We start from the raw sequence: 18276 nt of genomic DNA, 5'->3' as shown, positions 1-18276 counted from the left end.
CCTCCTGCTGATGGGGACTCAGTGTTCCTGATTGATTGTGTTGGGGAGGGGGGCATGATCAGACTTGGGTGACTGACTACTTAGTAGATGGATTGGAGTAGGAGCAGACCCCCTGATTAGGTGAGGATAACCTTCACCAGTTTGGGGTGGCAGTGCTAAAGGAGAAAAAAAATGCAAAAACTAACTCTTTCCTTATGTTCCCTCATGTTCCTCAACCTAATGAATATTTTTTTCTTTTAAATTAGTACATTGAATATGGGCAGCAATCTAGAGATCCTCCTGTGAAAATGCAGGGTTCAATTACTACCCCTGGAAGTATTGCACTTGCCCAGGCCCAGGCCCAGGCCCAGGCCCAGGTTCCAGCAAAGGCCCCTCTTGCTGGTCAAGTCAGCACTATTGTAACCACCTCAACAACCACCACTGTGGCTAAAACCATCACAATCACCAGGCCCACGGGTGTCAGCTTCAAGAAGGATGTGCCGGTAAATGAAAAGTGTTCTTTGGGAAGCTGAGAAATCATTCTGAGAGGTTGGGCCGTGAATTTCCGTGTCACTTTTATGTACTTTGCTACTTTCTTTTTTAGCCATCTATTAATACTACAAATATTGATACCCTGCTTGTGGCTACAGACCAAACTGAGAGAATTGTGGAGCCTCCAGAAAATGTCCAGGAAAAAATTGCTTTCATCTTCAACAATCTTTCTCAGTCTAACATGACACAAAAAGTAAGCATCCTCTGTTTTTCTAGGGTCCATAATGAACGTGAATAATAATATGTGTGTGTGTGTGTGTTTATATACATACATACATACAAATAAATGAAATATTACTTTAGCTCTTAGAGGGAAGTTGAAGATGCATGAATGCTTTTAGTTTCTGATACTGATGTCCTATTTTTAAATTTGTTTTTCAGGCTAAATAGTTAATAGAATAAGAGATGTGTATCTAGAATTTTAAGTAATAGAATCATAACTCTTAAACTGATTGGAACTTCAAAGATCCTGTAGTATTATTATATGTGGGTTAAATCCCAGGCTCAGGAGGGATGTAAGGTTATATAAGTAAGAGGTAGGGGAAATAGAATTTGAATTATACTCCAATTCCTTTTTTTTCCTTTAAGTCTGACATAGGTTTAAAACATTACCCAAAGTCTGTCATGGTTGAAATCAGATTACTATTTCAAAAATCCAATTTTTCATCTATAGATGTCATTAATTTCTTTATTCTCATTAAATACATTTATTGAATGTTGTATCACATTTTCATTTTTAAGTAAAATACATAGACTGTTTTACACAGTAGGGTTGACATTATTGAAATGTATTTTATACAAGCAGGGAGACCTATCTGAATTGTTTTTTTTTAGGACATTATATTAACATGTTAATCTACAATAAGTAGACTTCAGTTTTAAAAAAAAGATTTCTAGGATTTGGGAACTCAGGCTTTGTATTTCAGGTACAGAGCTTTTCTAGTCATCTGCAGCTGCTGTCCCCTTCTTTTCTGAGATTACTTTCCATCCAATGTCTACATAAGGACTGCCCAAAATTCTTAGAGTAGTAGGGTTAAACTACTAACACTTGGAGGTTTTAAATGGACTCAATTATTTGTCTCTGGATGGGGGATTGTGCTAGGTGCTTGGTTCACTGCTAGTACCCTCTAGTTAAGTTCTTATTGACTAATCTCCTCTAACTTTGGGTGCAGGTTAAAAGCTTTTTTCTGTTAGGTGCATTTTTGATCAATAGAAGTCACATGGCATATTCCTATCAAAAAATAGATTCATTGTTATTTAGTGGAGACAGTGGAGTTTTTGTTCTTTTGAGTCACATAATCCAGTTTTATTCCATTGTGTTTTAAACATTCTTCACAACAATATTCTTTGCCCAGGTTGAAGAGTTGAAGGAAACAGTTAAAGAGGAGTTTATGCCTTGGGTTTCACAATATCTTGTCATGAAGAGAGTCAGTATCGAGCCAAACTTTCACAGCCTTTATTCCAATTTTCTTGATACTCTTAAGAATCCTGAATTTAATAAGATGGTTCTGAATGAGACCTACAGAAATATTAAAGTGAGTAGTAAATCTTTTATAATTTCTAACATTCAGTAATAAATGCCTATTTTATATTGCTTTTCAATCAAGATAAACCTTTTTAATATACTTTGTGCTTTAAATGAATACATTGTTCTTTGCTTCAAGCTAAAATAATTGAAAAATAATAATTATTCAGTTTCTTAGAATTCTTTCTGAGGCAGCTAAGTGGCACAGTGGATAGAGTCAAGAGGACCTGAGTACAAATCTAGTCTTAAGACACTTAATACTTACATAGTTGTGTGACCTTGGGCAAGTCAGTTAACCCCATTGCCTTGCAAAAATCCACAAAGAAAAAAGAAGTCATCTTTCTTTTTTTGTATCTTTTCCCTGGTAGTCTCCCCCATGTCTTGCAGAATATATCATAACTTCTTAGGTATATTTCCTTAGTAAAATGAAAATGTTCAAGGGTATCTATTAATTTTCCTAGGTACTTTTTAAATCATAAAATTAATCTTTTGTTTGTTTGATAGGCATAATTTTTACAATTGGTCTCCTTTAGATTACTTGTATTTTTAATTCATTTTGCTGAATCGGACTGTACTTTCTTTCCTAAGATTGAAGTAGTGGAAAATTTCCACTTATTTTATTTTTCCCTACCCCAAAACTTATCCTGTTGATAAAAAAATTTTTAATTGTTTTTAAAAATTTGTATCTTTATAGTTATGATTTTAAAATCTCAAAATCAGATATTGGGTAGCTTGAGGGAAATTGCTCTTCATCATATTATGTGTCTTAGAACTTTTCTTGACTCAACTCTTATTACTAATGTTGGTCCTATTAGCCTAAGGTTTGCTTGTTGTGCTTCTGGGAATTGATTTGGAAAGTAAATAAATGATAGTTTAACAATTTAAATATCTGGTATAAATTCTTATTACTTTTAGCTTAACTTCACAATTGTTCATGACAGATGATGAAGGTTACCAACCTTACAAACTTACCTACATTCCTATTTTATTAAAGGATAAGTAGCAAGGTACTTTAATATATCTTGTATCTGTCTGAATCTGGAGGAAAATGATTGTAAAATTTCTAGTTGTAGTGAGGTATTTGATTGTTTATCAAGGTTTTACAGACAGGTTTGGAGTCACATATTGAATTGCCTTATTCCACTACTTTTCTGAGCATTATCAAGCCTTTCTTTTTATAGCTGCCTTAGTTTACTTGATGTTGTCTCAGAACTAAACCCCCTTTCCCTCCAAAGAATGTCAATGAAACTAGAGCACAGCTATATGTCTACCCAGGAGACCCTAAACACTCTGAGTAAGATTAGTCACAAGCAAGGTTCTTTTTAGACAATAGTGTGGGACGGCTGGGTGGTTGCTGGATACATCAGGACAACTGAACTTCTGACCACTGGATTCATATGACTTTGAAGGAGAAAGTGAGGTTGGTGACTGGGTACCGTACTGCCTCTCTTAATTCCAATTCATTTGCTTGTCAGCTGAAGTCATGGTTCTCTTCAAGAATGGATAAACAAGAAGATACAAGATAAACAGAAAATAATTGAGAGGGGAAAGATAGTAGAATTAAAAGGGATTTGTCTAGTCTTCCCAAAGAAGATAAAAACATGATGTTTAGTAAATTCATGTTTGAGTGCTTCATTAAAAATATTATTTTTAGAAAGATTTTATTGTTTTTGAATTTTACAATTTTTCCCCTAATCTTAATTCCCTCCCCCCCCCCAACTCCCACAGAAGGTAATCTGTTAGTCTTTATATTGTTTCCATGGTATACATTTAAGTTGAATGTGATGAGAGAGAATCCTTATGAAAGAAAAATAAAGTATAAGAGATAGCAAAAATAATAAGATAACATTTTTTTTTAATTAGAGTTTTGTTCAAACTCCACAATTCTTTCTCTGATTACAGATGGTATTCTCCATCTCAGTTATCCCAAAATTGTCCCTGATTGTTGCACTGATGGAATGAACAAGTCCATTAAGGTTGTTCATCACCCTCATGTTTCTGTTAGGTGTACAGTGTTTTTCTGGTTCTTCTCATCTCACTCAGCATCAGTTCATGCAAATCCTTCCTGGCTTCCCTGAATTCCCATCCTTCCTGGTTTCTAATAGAACAATAGTGTTCCATGATGTACATATACCACAGTTTGTTAAACCATTCCCCAATTGAAGGACATTCACTTAATTCACTTAAAAATATTTTTAAAAAGGAAATTAGCATGAGAGCTATTTAGCTTTGAAGTCTGTTTATTTCATTTCCTCTTTGAGGAACAAGGGAATACTTTGGAAAGTTCTGAATAAACCACCAGTCTCAAAGCACTATTTTTTAAACCTATTGATGGACATTTTCACCACCTTAGGTTACGCTGTAGTGCTAAAGTAAGAATCCCATAGCTCCTGTCCTAGCAGAGCTGCTTGCCTCTCCAGCTCATGCTCCAGCACTGGGGTTAAGGAACATACCTGCTGCATCTACAATTTTTAGAGCAAGTGGACTTGAACATATACATAAAGAACAATATAGCCAAGTCTGAAGCCACAGAGAGCTTTGACTGTGGCACAAACTTAAATGATTAGGAAAAGGATCAGCTGAGGCTAAACAGCTAGGCACTTTATTGTCTGAAATTCTCACTGTTGGAGGGAGATGGTGAAAAATCTCTGGAGAGCAGTAGAATGTCCTGGATAATTTGGAATGGTATTGTTCTAGTTAAAATTAAACACACACCCCCCCCCCCCCCCACATACACCCTCAGGCAGTTTTGTTGGCATCATTCTCTGTTCAGGAGACATGACTTTGGTTCTTCAAAATAGATTTGAAGTCAGGTCACTGTAATGATTTTGTGGAGTTTTCAGAGCATAGGATGTTGTCTTGTAAAAGAAGGGAATGTTTCCCTGATTGTGTGTAAAAATATTAAGAGAGAGAACTTGATTGGAGAAGAGTGGTTGTCTGAAATTGTAGGTCTTTCCATTGGAAAGTCATTGTATAAGTTCTGAACTTTTAGTCTTCTAGGGCAGAGAAATAGTTCTCATTACTCCATATTGCATTTTTCCAAGTCTCTCAATTTAAAAAAAAATGTTTTAGGTGCTTCTGACATCAGATAAAGCAGCAGCCAATTTCTCAGACCGCTCCTTGCTGAAGAACCTGGGCCACTGGCTGGGGATGATCACATTAGCCAAAAACAAACCCATCTTACACACGGTGAGTTTCCATTGAAAACTGTGTTAGAGCCCAGACTCTTCAAGCATGGACAAGAGAGTTTATCCTGGGAGTCCGGCCCTCTCTCTACTTCTGAGTGTAGTGTTTCAGGGGAATTTCCTTAGCCTTTCTGACCTCTTGAAAAGATGGAGTTGACTGAAATGAGTTGTCAGTGTCCTTCAGTGTTCTATCAACTGTATCTACTAGCTTGACTGCTGCCAATGACTTCTTAGTCTAAATTATTGGTGGGTGTCTGGGGCAAACACCCAGAATGTCAGGATCTGGGCATGTGCTAACAGCAATCTGTGCTCTATATTCCTTAGTTTTCTACATTATTGTAGATAACACTGAAATGCACTTTTATCTGAAGGTAATGTTCTTTTCTGGAAAGAAGACTAATAGGTTGTAATAGATGTTGGAAAAAGTTCACCCCAACCTATTTCCTAGAGTTTCTTATTAATATCTTTCAGCTATATGTGTTGCTGGAGGCATCTTAAAAATGACTTAAATGTGAGCTATTCTTAAACTTTTAAATATCATTTCCTTTTTGTTCAGGACTTAGATGTAAAATCTTTGCTGTTGGAAGCTTATGTTAAAGGACAGCAAGAATTGCTGTATGTGGTACCCTTTGTTGCCAAAGTCTTAGAATCCAGTGTTCGGAGTGTGGTAAGAACTACTTCACTTTTTTTTTTGTATGTTATTTTTTCAACTACATTAGTTTTCAACTTGCATCTTTTTGTAAAACTTTTGAGTTCCACGTTTTTCTCCCTTCCCTCACCCTTCCCCCACTACAGTGAGCTATTTATTGGTTATACATGTACAATCATGTTTGACTTATTTTCATATTTATAATGTTGTAAAAGAAGTATCAGAACTAAAGGGAAGAAAAACCATGAGAGTGAAGAAAACACAAAATAACTTTTAAAAAAAGTGAAAATGGTATGCCTTTGGTCTACAGTCAGACTATAATTTTTTCTCTGGATGTGATTTTCCACCACAAGACTTTTAGAATCGTCCTTAATCATTGAACCTAGAAGAACTGAGTCCATCATAGCTGAATCATCTCACAATGTTGCTATCAATGTGTACAATGTTTTCTTGGCTCTGCTCATTTCATTCAAGTCTTTCCAGACCTTTCTGAAGTCTGGATTTTTTACGGAACTATAGTATTTCATTACATTCATATACCGTATCTTGTTGTCCATTTCCCAGTTGATGTGCATCTCCTTATTCTTGCCACCAGAAAAAAATTTTTTTTGTTCTTGTAGGTCCTTTCCCCCTTTTCATGATCTCTTTGGGATACAAACCTTGTAGTGGTTTTGCTGGATCAAAGGGTCTTCACAGCTTTTATTGCTCTTTGGGTGTGGTTCCATATTGCTCTTCAGAATTGTTGGATCAAGAGCTTCACATTTGTAAATGGAACCCAGCTACTATCACAGTCATTACCACCTTGCAACTTTGGTGCTATTGAGATCAGAGTTGATTCTCTTCATACAAAGTCTTTTTATATAATTTCATTTTCATCATACAAAGAGATGAAAATAAAAATACTATGTAGATCCTCTTTTTTTAGTTTCTCAGTAAGCAAGTAAGAATTAGACCTGATGAGCAGGGGATTTCCATCTGATATGAGGTGACTTAAAGCAAATTACTTCCTTTTTTGCTTTTTGCAAGGCATTGGGGTTAAGTAACTTGCCCAAGGTCACCCATCTAGGTAATTATTAAGTGTCTGAGCCCAGATTTGAACTCAGGTCCTCCTCATTCCAGAGCTGGTGCTCTTATCTACTGTGCCACCTAACTGCCCCAAAGCAAATTACTTTTGATCTTGCTCTGGAGATGTCATGGAATCAAGAATTCACTCAGAGTAGGCTACAATAGTTTTCCTATTTTCATATTCTGTTCTTTCTGTGGTATAAATAACGAGTTGTGAACTTTATTATTATGGCTATTTGCACATGCATAATTGCTTAGATATTTAAAATAAGGGTTTTTTGTTTTTTTTCTTCAGGTTTTCAGACCACCAAATCCTTGGACAATGGCAATTATGAATGTATTAGCTGAGCTTCACCAAGAACACGATTTAAAGGTAAATATTTTCATCTTACTGTTAATTATTCTCTTGACGGTAGGCAAGAAACTGATGCTTTTATGTTTTGTTTACAAAAAGAAGTAAAATCAATTGTTTTGTAGTTGTAGTAGTAGTTTTTGTGTTTTGGTCATAACTCTGCCTTTTGATGGCAGTCTGCAAAGCTTTGTGGGTGGGAAGACAAATTAGCGGTATTGATTTAGTTATAATTTTGATATTTGAACTCTAATTCAACTGTAATGATGCAGTTAAACTTGAAGTTTGAGATTGAGGTTCTCTGCAAGAATCTTGCCCTGGACATCAATGAACTAAAACCTGGGAGTCTCCTGAAAGACAAAGACAGACTGAAGAACTTAGAAGAACAGCTTTCTGCTCCTAAAAAGGATGTCAAGCAACCAGAGACACTTCCTCCCATCACAACCACCAGTGAGTACCATCAGTAAAAACATATTTTTTCATGCTACTTATAGCAATTAGAATACTCTTCATATCTGAAGCTCCGTGAGCTGTCATATTGATAGTGATATTTAGGCTAACCCATAGTCCTGATGACCTTTTTGAATATTCATGAAAATATTCATAGATTTTATTAGTTTTTTCTTCATCAGTAGTTGAAAACCTATGCATGTGTACTTGAGCATGTATATCCATACTAAAACCACCTAAAATATTGGAATAACTCAAAACCCCAATACTCCTATTATTTTGAATTAGAGTTTACTGTAAAAGAATTTAAAAGTTATAGGTGGGTCTGTTATTCCTCAAATGGTATAGGTCCTTACCATATCCTTTAGTGAATAGAAATGGTTTATTTCTAGCAGCCTAGGTGGCCTGGGGATTATTTGGAGAGAGTATCATGATTTTCCAGTAGCTTCAGCTCCATGTCCTTGTCAGCTCCTTGTAAGGTCCTTGTAGTCCTCCGTCTAACCTTGTGGTATCACTTACTGTGACTCCAGGACCTCACACTCTTCTGGTGAATGGCTTATTAGGGTTCTTCCCTGATCATCTAGATCTGGGCACTTGTTTTGTGTGGAGGTGGCAGAATTCCTGAGAATGGATCAATGCCCTGGGGAGCAGTTGATTAAATTGAACCATATTTTATGACTTTTTTCAAGATTATCAGTTGAACTCTAATTCAGAGCTACTCAACTACTTTTGTAAAGCACTTGGTCTGTTTTCTAAGCAGTTCCAATTTTGATTTTTATCCTTTTTTCTATCAAGCTACTTCTACTACCCCAGCTACCAGTACCACTTGTACAGCTACTGTTCCTCCACAGCCTCAATACAGCTACCATGATATCAATGTCTATTCACTGGGAGGTCTGGCTCCACACATTACACTCAATCCTACGGTAAGTTGCCAGGATCACCCTTCTCTGCAATTTTAAAGATTGTTCTTCACTTTTTCACCTCCCTATGCATTTTTCTCTCTGTCGTCCCCCCCCCCCAAAAAAAAGAAAAATGAAAAAAGTCTTTGGAGTCATACAGTGTTATTCAGTACTTTCCTTCCTATCGTTTTCTTTCTTTTTTTTTTTTACTTTCCCTACCTGATTTCTCTGTTAATACTGTCTGCTGATAGGGTTTAAAAACCATAGAATGTAAAGAGATGCTCTAGATTTTGATAATGCTATTAGGAGACTGGGGATTAACTTATTTGGGGGGAGTGGGCATAGACCAGCCATTTTGTTTCCTTCATAGCCCATCTCCATTTCTTGTCAGTGTTAAAGGTACTTAGGACAACATAATTCATTTGCTCTATTTTTCCCTTTCCAGTCCTAACATTTACCAAGACATGTTTGTGGAAGTGAAGGAGAAAAGATGTAGAACTTAGGGATGGAAAAGGGAAATGGGGCAATAAAGGAAATGGAAGGTAGTCACTGAAATATTTATATTCTCTCATATTTCTTGTTACATTGGTGAGTACCCCCAAAGGATCAGAATGCTTGGGCATTGACCTCTGATTCAGGAAAAGGTCAGAGCCATTAAAGAGGAGTCCAAGGAGCAAGATGAAGGAGTAGGCTGTTTGGGGCAGAAAACTGGTGGGTAAGGTAGGCCTTGTTTTCTATGGCTCTCTCACCAGTGTGATTGTTGCATCTATTACACCTAAGGACTTTGAGAGTCACCAGCAGTTGTACTAATCTTCAGTGATCCTATCAAATCATCCCTTAAGGGAATTAAATTGATCACTATGAAAATTTCTTTAAAAAAAAAAGCAGCAACAACAAACAAAACCTAAAACCCCACTTTTTTTTCCCCCGATGTATTAAATAGCTCGGTAATATTATAAATTCAAATGCAATTTTCCTTTCCTTTTTTATCTTAATTCATAATTTGCTGTAATATTAAATAAACATCATTTTTTAAAAAGCTATTATAAATTTAAGACAATAAACTAAATCTGTTCTTTTTGTTTGTTTGGGTAACTAGCTTTTTAATAAATCTGGTTTCCATCTACTTTTCCATTTCCTTTACGCTATTCTACCAGAAGTATTTGGGCTCTTGGCACAGCCTGTGAATGTTCAATCAGCTTTACTTGAGTTTCATCAGCTAAAATTCATGTGCTGCTTTTGAGCACAGATTTTTTTTATATTTCTATATTTTAAAATTTAACAAGTAGTTAACATGGATTATGGCCTTTTAAATGCTTTTTGCAAAGGTGAGCCCCAGGATGAATTAAATTATTACTTAATGTTGGTTCTTAGGTTCTCCTCTCCCACTTGGCTCTTCTTGGCAAGCCAAATCAGAAGGTCTTCTGAGCCTGGTCTTAAGTCTCTACCTCTTCTGGCAGATACCTGGAACTGAGCTTATCTTTGTATATATTCACCTTAAAATTTTCATCCTCATTTTGAGGTAGGGGTTAGTGATTTCAGCTTCTAGCTGGAATCCTAAATGTAAAGTTTGTTTGGTAGGCAATCTATAGATTAGGACAGTCACACAGATTTACTGTCATGTTTTATTCACCCCTTTCCTCTTGCTCTGCTCATGTCTACGCGTATGTATATACACACATACAGCTGCTTCACAGATATTTCCATATTATGGTAAAAAAAATATTTTTCTGATTATATTATATGGAGTTATCCTAATCATGGACAATTAAAGATATTCCCAATGAAAGTAGCAATTTGAACAAGTTTTTTTTTTTTTTTTTTTTTTTTTTTTGCCCAAGGCCACATAGCTAGGTAATTATTAAGTGTCTGAAGCTGGATTTGAACTCAGGTACTCCTGACTCCAGGGCCAGTGTTCTATCCACTACACCACCTAGCTGCCCCAACAAGTTGTTCTTTAAAATATATCATTCCCTTTTTCCCCAGGGTCCTTACTTAGGGTTGTATATAGAACCTTTGAGATTAGCTCATTTAATTTCCTTTTACAGAGTTGGCAGTAGCCCCAGAAAGGTTAAGGAACTTCTCTACCATCCCATAGGTAGCTAGTAGCAACCAGGACAAGATATAGAGCTCAGGTCACCTGACATTGAATTGTAGTGCTCTTGACTGTCTCATAGGTTGAATTCTTCTACATCATTTCCAGAAGTGTGGGTATTTATATATTTGTTATAATACTAAATTGAAAATGGCTTTAATTAGCAAGAAAAAAAATTAATAAAGGGGGCCAAATTTGAATTATTATGATATAAGGAGTGAGCTTTTATAAGGTGATGATGGAAAAGGCTTAAAATAGACTCTTTGGTACATGGTACATTTGCTGTCTTAAAAGGATGGTCTTTCTGTTGTAAGACTAATGAAGTATGAAGGTCCCCAAAAGAAGAGACACCTTTTTCTGCTTTGCCTTTTTTAAAAAAATGCATTCTACTTGTCAATAAAACCAAGGTAGAAAACTTTTGCTTTATTTAAATTCAAATTAGTTGCATTATAATTGGAATTTGCTTTAAATGAAGACTTATTTCTATGCCATACCAAGGGAGAGTTGTTTTGAGTTTTTTGGTTACTAAAATCTCAAGTATTTTAATATATTTTTTAATGTTTATTGATAACAGAAATATACCAGTCATTTTAGTTACATGTGTTTTCAGTTGCTGTTTGGTATTAGTTTGACCAATTTAACTTTGAATATAATTTCAAGATTATGATTTCACAGTTATTCTTAAATGGGGTTTGGTTTTAGGTACTTAACTAGGAGTTGATTTAATATTTCTTCGTTCCAGATTCCATTGTTTCAGGCCCATCCACAATTGAAGCAATGTGTCCGTCAAGCAATTGAACGGGCTGTCCAAGAGCTTGTCCATCCAGTAGTGGATCGGTCAATTAAGATTGCCATGACTACTTGTGAACAGATTGTTAGGAAAGATTTTGCACTGGATTCTGAGGAGTCACGCATGCGCATAGCGGCTCATCACATGATGAGGAACCTGACTGCTGGCATGGCTATGATCACTTGCAGGGAACCATTACTCATGAGCATAGCTACCAACTTGAAAAACAGCTTTGCCACAGCACTACGAGTAAGTGTTGAAAAAAGATTATAATAACCAATGATGAGTAATCTTAGTGTTAGAAATAAAAAAATCTTCCCTCCAAAACTAAACAGAGATTCATTTTCTTTTTAAAAATGCTCTGATTTTTGTGTTTCACTTTTGGTTATGTGTAGCAACAGAAATGGGGGGTCATTTCTTCATTTCATGTAAACAGTTAACTTTCTTCAACTAATCTTAAAATTTATTGTTGGCAATTTCGACTTTGATACTAGATTACTTGAACGTTTTTTGTTTAAAGGATAGTTTAATTAACTGTCAGTAATTTTCATATAAAGTAACAGATAAATAGCATAAATGGTTTAACTCAAGGAATTTTTCTTTCAGTGGGAAAGCCATAATATTTTTATCCTTTTTTAGGCTGCATCCCCCCAGCAGAGGGAAATGATGGAGCAGGCAGCAGCACAGCTAGCTCAGGACAATTGTGAATTGGCATGCTGCTTCATCCAGAAGACTGCAGTGGAAAAAGCAGGTCCAGAAATGGACAAGAGGCTGGCAACTGTAAGGGCTTTGGCATCTGCCTTTTTAAGAGCTTTCTGTGAAGTAATATTTCCTAAAAAGAACCTTCTAACAAAACTAACCTAGCAAGACTTTTGTTTGTAGGAATTTGAGCTTCGAAAACATGCAAGGCAAGAGGGACGCAGGTACTGTGATCCTGTTGTTTTGACATACCAGGCTGAGCGGATGCCAGAGCAGATCAGACTGAAGGTTAGAATTCATAGCCATTGTCTCTTCCCCTCACAATATGTTCTGTAGAAGTAGAATGGTAATTTGGAATGGGAGAGGAGAGTTAAAATCTTTTTTTCCATTTAATTTAAATCACCTGTTGCTCTCATGTTATTTGTAAAGGATTTGACTTTTGGCAACTTTTGGTGGAATTGATAAGTTCTCTCATGAATTAGAAAGATTAGAAAATTTAAGTCACTCATTGTTTGCCATTTATTTAATGGTTTGTCACTACTTTTATCCCCCTCATGTTTTTAGTGCTAATTCCTTTCTAGTCCTTAATGGAAAGTGAGAATCAGATAACTTAAAGAAAAAATGATGACATTCACCAGAATAGATTTACTGTTCGTGTTCCTTTTTTTGTTTTTGCAAGGCAATAGGGCTAAGTGACTTGCCCAAAGTAACACAACTAAGTAAGTATTAAGTGTCTGAGATCAGATTTGAACTCAGGTCCTCCTGACTCCAGGATCAGACCTTTAATCACTGTGTGCCACCTAGCTGCCCTGCCCCACTTATATTCCTAAAAAAGATTTTTCTTTTGGGATTAACCATTTGTTAAATTTGTGGACAAGATAGGTTACCCAGATTGGTAAAGAGGTAGAATCTTGGCTGTTTTCAAATGTTAACTTTTTTAGATGTTCTGTATGTAATCATCTTGACCCAGAAGCTTTCTGTCTTTTGAAGCTCATGATTATCTTTATCTTCATTATTATTTTTTCTAAAAAGGTTGGTGGTGTAGACCCAAAACAGCTGGCTGTTTATGAAGAGTTTGCACGTAATGTTCCTGGCTTCTTGCCTACAAATGATTTAACTCAGCCGACAGGATTTTTAGCTCAGCCTATGAAGGTAAGTTGTGGACTTGAATGGAATCTGTTAGTTATTATTAGTATAGGAATTAGCTTGTCCTTCAATTATTTGGGTTTGGAACCTTAATTTTGATAGTGGAAAAAATCTGTTTCCTGAAAATTTGTTGTTCAGTTGTTTCATTAGTGTGGTTTTTTGGGTAGAGATATTGGAATGGTTCACCATTTCTTTCTCCAGCTCATTTTACAGATGAGGAAACTGAGACAGGGTTAAGTGACTTGCCCAGCTTGTATGTATCTGAGACCAGATTTGAATTCAGAAAAATGTCTTTCTGACTTCAAGCTGCCCTTTCTATCACAAGTTAAACTATGTAGATTTTCCTAGTTTTGGATTAAGATAAAGAAGTTAATGTTTCTAATCTGAAAATAAATAATAGATGAATAACTGAATTTGAAGTCATAATTTATACTTTCAAATGTTAGCCACCAGTTTTTTTATTGTAATTGTAATTTTTTTGTTGAAATATAGATGTTCTTTAAGAAGAAAATGAACAAATATTGATTTCTAAATTCTCTCTCTATCCCCTTATCCCCCAATTCTTGAAGCTATCAAGCAACTTGAGCTGGGTTATATATGTACAAATCACGCAAAACATTTCAATGTGAGTCATATTGTGAAAGAAACCACAGGCTTACCTTCTCTTCCCCCCCACCCCCCACAAAAATGTTTATTTTTGAATTGAATTCAGATGCCATCACTTCTTCTCTGTTGGATTAACTGTATTGCTGAGAACAGTTGGTCATTGTGCAATATTGCTGTTACTTTGGACAGTGGTCTCCTGGTTCTGCATATTTCACTTTGCACCAATTAATGGAAGTCTTCCCAAATTTTTCTGAAACCAACCTGCTCATCTTTTTTTCTTTTTTTTAGATTTTTCAAGGCAATGGGGTTAAGTGGCTTGCCCAAGGCCACACTGCTAGGTAATTAAGTATTTGAGGCTGGATTTGAACTTGGGTACTCCTGACTCCAGGGCCCATGCTCTATCCTCTGTGCCACCTAGCCGCCCCCCACTCTGTTTTCTGAGGAAAGTTCACGTCAGTGTAAACTGCTATGACTTCTCATCATAAAACAGTAAATTTCTTTCTAGTTAGATATTAAGAGTATGGTAGGCCACCTTTAAAAATCAATGGTAAGCTAAAAGAGGTGACAATACAAGTTAAGCCATTGTCATTCATGAAGATTTCCTGCTTTTCTTGTAACAGCAAGCTTGGGCTACCGATGATGTAGCACAGATCTATGAAAAATGTATCACGGAATTGGAACAGCACCTGCATGCCATTCCTCCAGCCTTAGGCATGAACCCCCAGTCTCAGACTCTCCGTAGCCTTCTGGATGCTGTTGTTATGTCACGCAACTCTCGGGATGCCATTGCCGCCCTGGGCTTGCTGCAGAAGGTCAGCTTCTTCATGTAGTCAGATGGGCTTTATCCTAATGAAAACTTACCCTTTTTATTTATTTAGTAGTGATCTTATATCTGGGGTTCTCAATGGTTTTTTTCCTATATAAAAGTCAAGCATTATGAATTCTGCATAGATTTTTTTAAAGTAGAGGTCAGCAATCGTGTTATACAGTTAGGGACTCATTAGATAATTATAAATTAGATAATAATTTGACCAGAACTTTAGGTATAAGAGAATTTATACGAAGAAAGAGAACAGATGGTTTTCCAACTGGAATGAAATCAATCTATAAGTTTTTATTGGGGCAGCTGCCGCACCAGATTCTAGATACTAGATACAAGCACAAAGAAATAAGCCTTATATTAAAGTGCTTATATTCTAATAGGCAAAAAATGCATCTCTACATGGATACAGCATATATAGAGAATAGGGATAGAGGGGGAGTGACTAGCAGTTGGGAGTTCAGGAAGAGGTTTTAAACTGGATCATTCTCAATCTTTGGTGGGGTGAAGGTGAAGAGAAATTTATTTCAGTGGAGCAGTTAGTGTAAAAGGCAAAAAAACAAAGGAGAGATATATGGCATGTTGTTTGTGAGGAACAAATAGGAGACTGAATCCACAAGGGAGCGAGAGGGGAAAGAGTATCTCTCCAATCTGGAAAGATAGATTTGGGTAAGGTGGTGAAGAACTTAAAAGTCAAATAGAGGAATTTGGACTTTTAGCCAAGTGGTAGGAGTGAACCAGTGACATGGTTAGATCTGCTCAAAAGGGAAACTACTTTGGCAGCAATGTTTCCCTTGGAGTGCACTAGGGAGAGACTTCAGGCAGACAACAGTCAGTGGAGAGACTGTTGCAGCAATTTGGGGGAGTGGGATTAAATTCAGGTGGTAGCTATGTGAGGGGAGAGTTAATAGAGGGGGAGAAACAACCAGATTTGATAACTCCTTGGATATGTGGAGAAAGATTCCAAGATTATGAACATGAGGGACTGGAAAGATGTTGGCACCTCTTGACAGAAAAAGATATGAGTTTGACTGAAAAATTCAGTTTATTTCTTTGATGAGGGAAGATGTAGTTTAAATAGATCAGGTGAAGAAGATAAGATTTAGAAGTAAAACAGAAGATATGCAGAAGGAAGTTAGGGAGAGGCAAAGCCTTGGGAATAAGTTGTGGTTTGAAGATAGGCTTTGTTTCTGACTGTAAGTATATGTTATATGATGATTTTATTTGTTCTGTAGGCTGTTGAGGGCTTGCTTGATGCCACAAGTGGGGCTGATGCTGACCTGCTGCTACGTTACCGGGAGTGTCACCTTCTTGTCCTGAAAGCTTTACAGGATGGTCGAGCCTATGGGTCTCCATGGTGTAACAAACAGATCACAAGGTCAGTAGTAGCCAGATGCAAGAGAAGACTTGGAACTGCATTCATCCTCTGTATTTTTTTTTAAGTTTTTTTTTTGCTAGGCAATGGGGTTAAGTGGCTTGCCCAAGGCCACACAGCTAGGTGATTATTAAGTGTCTGAGACCAGATTTGAACCCAGGTACTCCTGACTCCAGGGCTGGTGTTCTGTACACTGCGCCACCTAGCTGCCCCCATCCTCTGTATTTCTAAAGTTTAAATGGCCCTTTGTTGCCAGGTGAAGTGAGGTTGTGTACAGACTAATTATTGGCTTCTCTTTTAGAAATGCTGAAAAGTTGTTTAAATTGTTTAATTTTTTAAAATTCTTATGGAAAAGGGTAATAGATAAATATTTTTGCCCTGGGAGCAGATTGTAACATTTAAAAAAGCAAATGATTTGACCATGGCATTCTGTAATTAAATAATTTTATGCATAAACCTCTGTAGGACTTGTAAGGACCTCTACAGGACTTTGTTCTTTGAACAAAGATTCATTTTCTTGCTCTGGGTAGAGTTTTGTCAGGTGCTAAGAGTGGGAGGAGTGATACAAAGATTAATTGAGGGAACTCTTAACATAAAGGGGGGGGAGGTTTGCTCCCCAGGTAGAATCAGAGTTCATTAAGGAGATAACATTTGAGGTGGTCCTGAAAGGGTGAAGAAGAGCCCACTGGGTGAAGAACTCTGCCAGAGCATGGGCTGAATCTGTGCTGCTGCCACTCTTTGTTGACTTGTTTGGGGCCCACGTTTCTTAGTTCTGATAGAGGTCTTCACTTTGCCTGTTTGTTACCATCCATTTCAGTAAAAACAAATGTAACTTTTTTAGGTGCCTGATTGAGTGTAGAGATGAGTATAAATATAATGTGGAAGCCGTGGAGTTGTTGATCCGTAATCATCTAGTGAATATGCAGCAATATGATCTTCACCTGGCTCAGGTAAAGGTGAAGGGCTCTTCAGTGAATGGAGTTGGATACTGTCAGATCGCTGCCCTGCTGATTTTTGTCATTTCCTTCTTAACAGTCAATGGAGAATGGTTTGAACTACATGGCTGTGGCATTTGCTATGCAGTTGGTGAAGATCCTGCTGGTGGATGAAAGGAGTGTGGCCCATGTGACTGAGGCAGATCTGTTTCATACCATTGAGACCCTGATGAGAATCAATGCACATTCCCGTGGAAATGCCCCAGAAGGGTGAGGACCTCACCCCTGGAATTGAATTATGTTATGCTGTCTTCACAGATTTCACGGCAAGGGACCCATGTTTCAAGGGCAAGAACTTTGCTGGCAAAGTGCCTCTGTTCCTCATCTCAGTAGATAAGCCTCCGGGGGTTGGGGATGGTTTTGCCAACTCAGAGAACACAGCACAGAAAGTTATAGGGAGGAACTTTGATAACAAGGGATTTATTGGAAAACGATGCTACTGCGTTGGCAGCAGCATTTGGGATGTCCTTTGGGTCACTGCACTTATGGAATCAGAAATGCTTCATCCAACCCTCACTTTCCTATTTCTTACCCAGGTTGCCCCAGCTGATGGAAGTGGTGCGGTCAAACTATGAGGCCATGATCGACCGTGCACATGGGGGGCCCAACTTCATGATGCACTCTGGCATCTCACAGGCCTCTGAGTATGATGACCCCCCCGGCCTGCGGGAGAAGGCAGAATACCTGCTGCGGGAGTGGGTGAACCTCTACCACTCGGCAGCCGCTGGCCGTGATAGCACCAAAGCCTTCTCTGCTTTTGTTGGACAGGTAGAGCTTTTGGAGAGAAAGGTGCTTTTTATTCGGCATAAGTGGGGTGTGGCGCTTCACTGATAGTCAGGAAACTGCTAGTGTAGTTAAGGAATGTTATTTTTCTGTTTATTTGGATACTTTAAGCAGTTGTCCTAGTTTGCTAGGGATAGGGTATGATCAGTCCAATGAGATTGAGTAAGTCTAGCCACAGGCATGCTGTACTGTAATATCCTTTGCAGCTGTGAGCACATGAGGAAAATAGGGCACTTAATGGAGTTACAGGCTCATTTTATTTTCCTGGGTTAAAATTCTCCAAAGCAAAACCTTAACTTGTCAACTCAGTA

General features: G+C 37.3%; 1 protein-coding gene across 10 annotated transcripts in view; it reads left to right on the top strand.

Moving 5' to 3' along the window:
* The window catches only part of CNOT1 (CCR4-NOT transcription complex subunit 1), a 100006-nt gene that overhangs the window by 67726 nt on the left and 14004 nt on the right, over positions 1–18276 (top strand). For 5 of the 10 annotated variants that reach the window (XM_074199044.1, XM_074199026.1, XM_074199021.1 and 2 more), the window contains 17 exons: positions 246–482; positions 584–724; positions 1887–2066; positions 5129–5245; positions 5798–5908; positions 7251–7328; positions 7577–7754; positions 8550–8680; positions 11494–11790; positions 12181–12321; positions 12424–12528; positions 13273–13392; positions 14613–14804; positions 16048–16190; positions 17029–17137; positions 17223–17392; positions 17719–17971. In XM_074199044.1, the coding sequence (XP_074055145.1) occupies positions 246–482; positions 584–724; positions 1887–2066; positions 5129–5245; positions 5798–5908; positions 7251–7328; positions 7577–7754; positions 8550–8680; positions 11494–11790; positions 12181–12321; positions 12424–12528; positions 13273–13392; positions 14613–14804; positions 16048–16190; positions 17029–17137; positions 17223–17392; positions 17719–17971 (2703 nt within the window). The remainder of the gene's footprint in view (positions 1–245; positions 483–583; positions 725–1886; positions 2067–5128; positions 5246–5797; positions 5909–7250; positions 7329–7576; positions 7755–8549; positions 8681–11493; positions 11791–12180; positions 12322–12423; positions 12529–13272; positions 13393–14612; positions 14805–16047; positions 16191–17028; positions 17138–17222; positions 17393–17718; positions 17972–18276) is intronic. The other 5 variants (XM_074199049.1, XM_074199035.1, XM_074199037.1 and 2 more) reach the window with 2 other exon arrangements.

The sequence above is a fragment of the Macrotis lagotis genome, chromosome 1 (assembly GCF_037893015.1).
Source record: "Macrotis lagotis isolate mMagLag1 chromosome 1, bilby.v1.9.chrom.fasta, whole genome shotgun sequence".
Lineage (NCBI taxonomy): Eukaryota > Metazoa > Chordata > Mammalia > Peramelemorphia > Peramelidae > Macrotis > Macrotis lagotis.
This window is presented reverse-complemented; position numbering and strand designations above follow the sequence as displayed.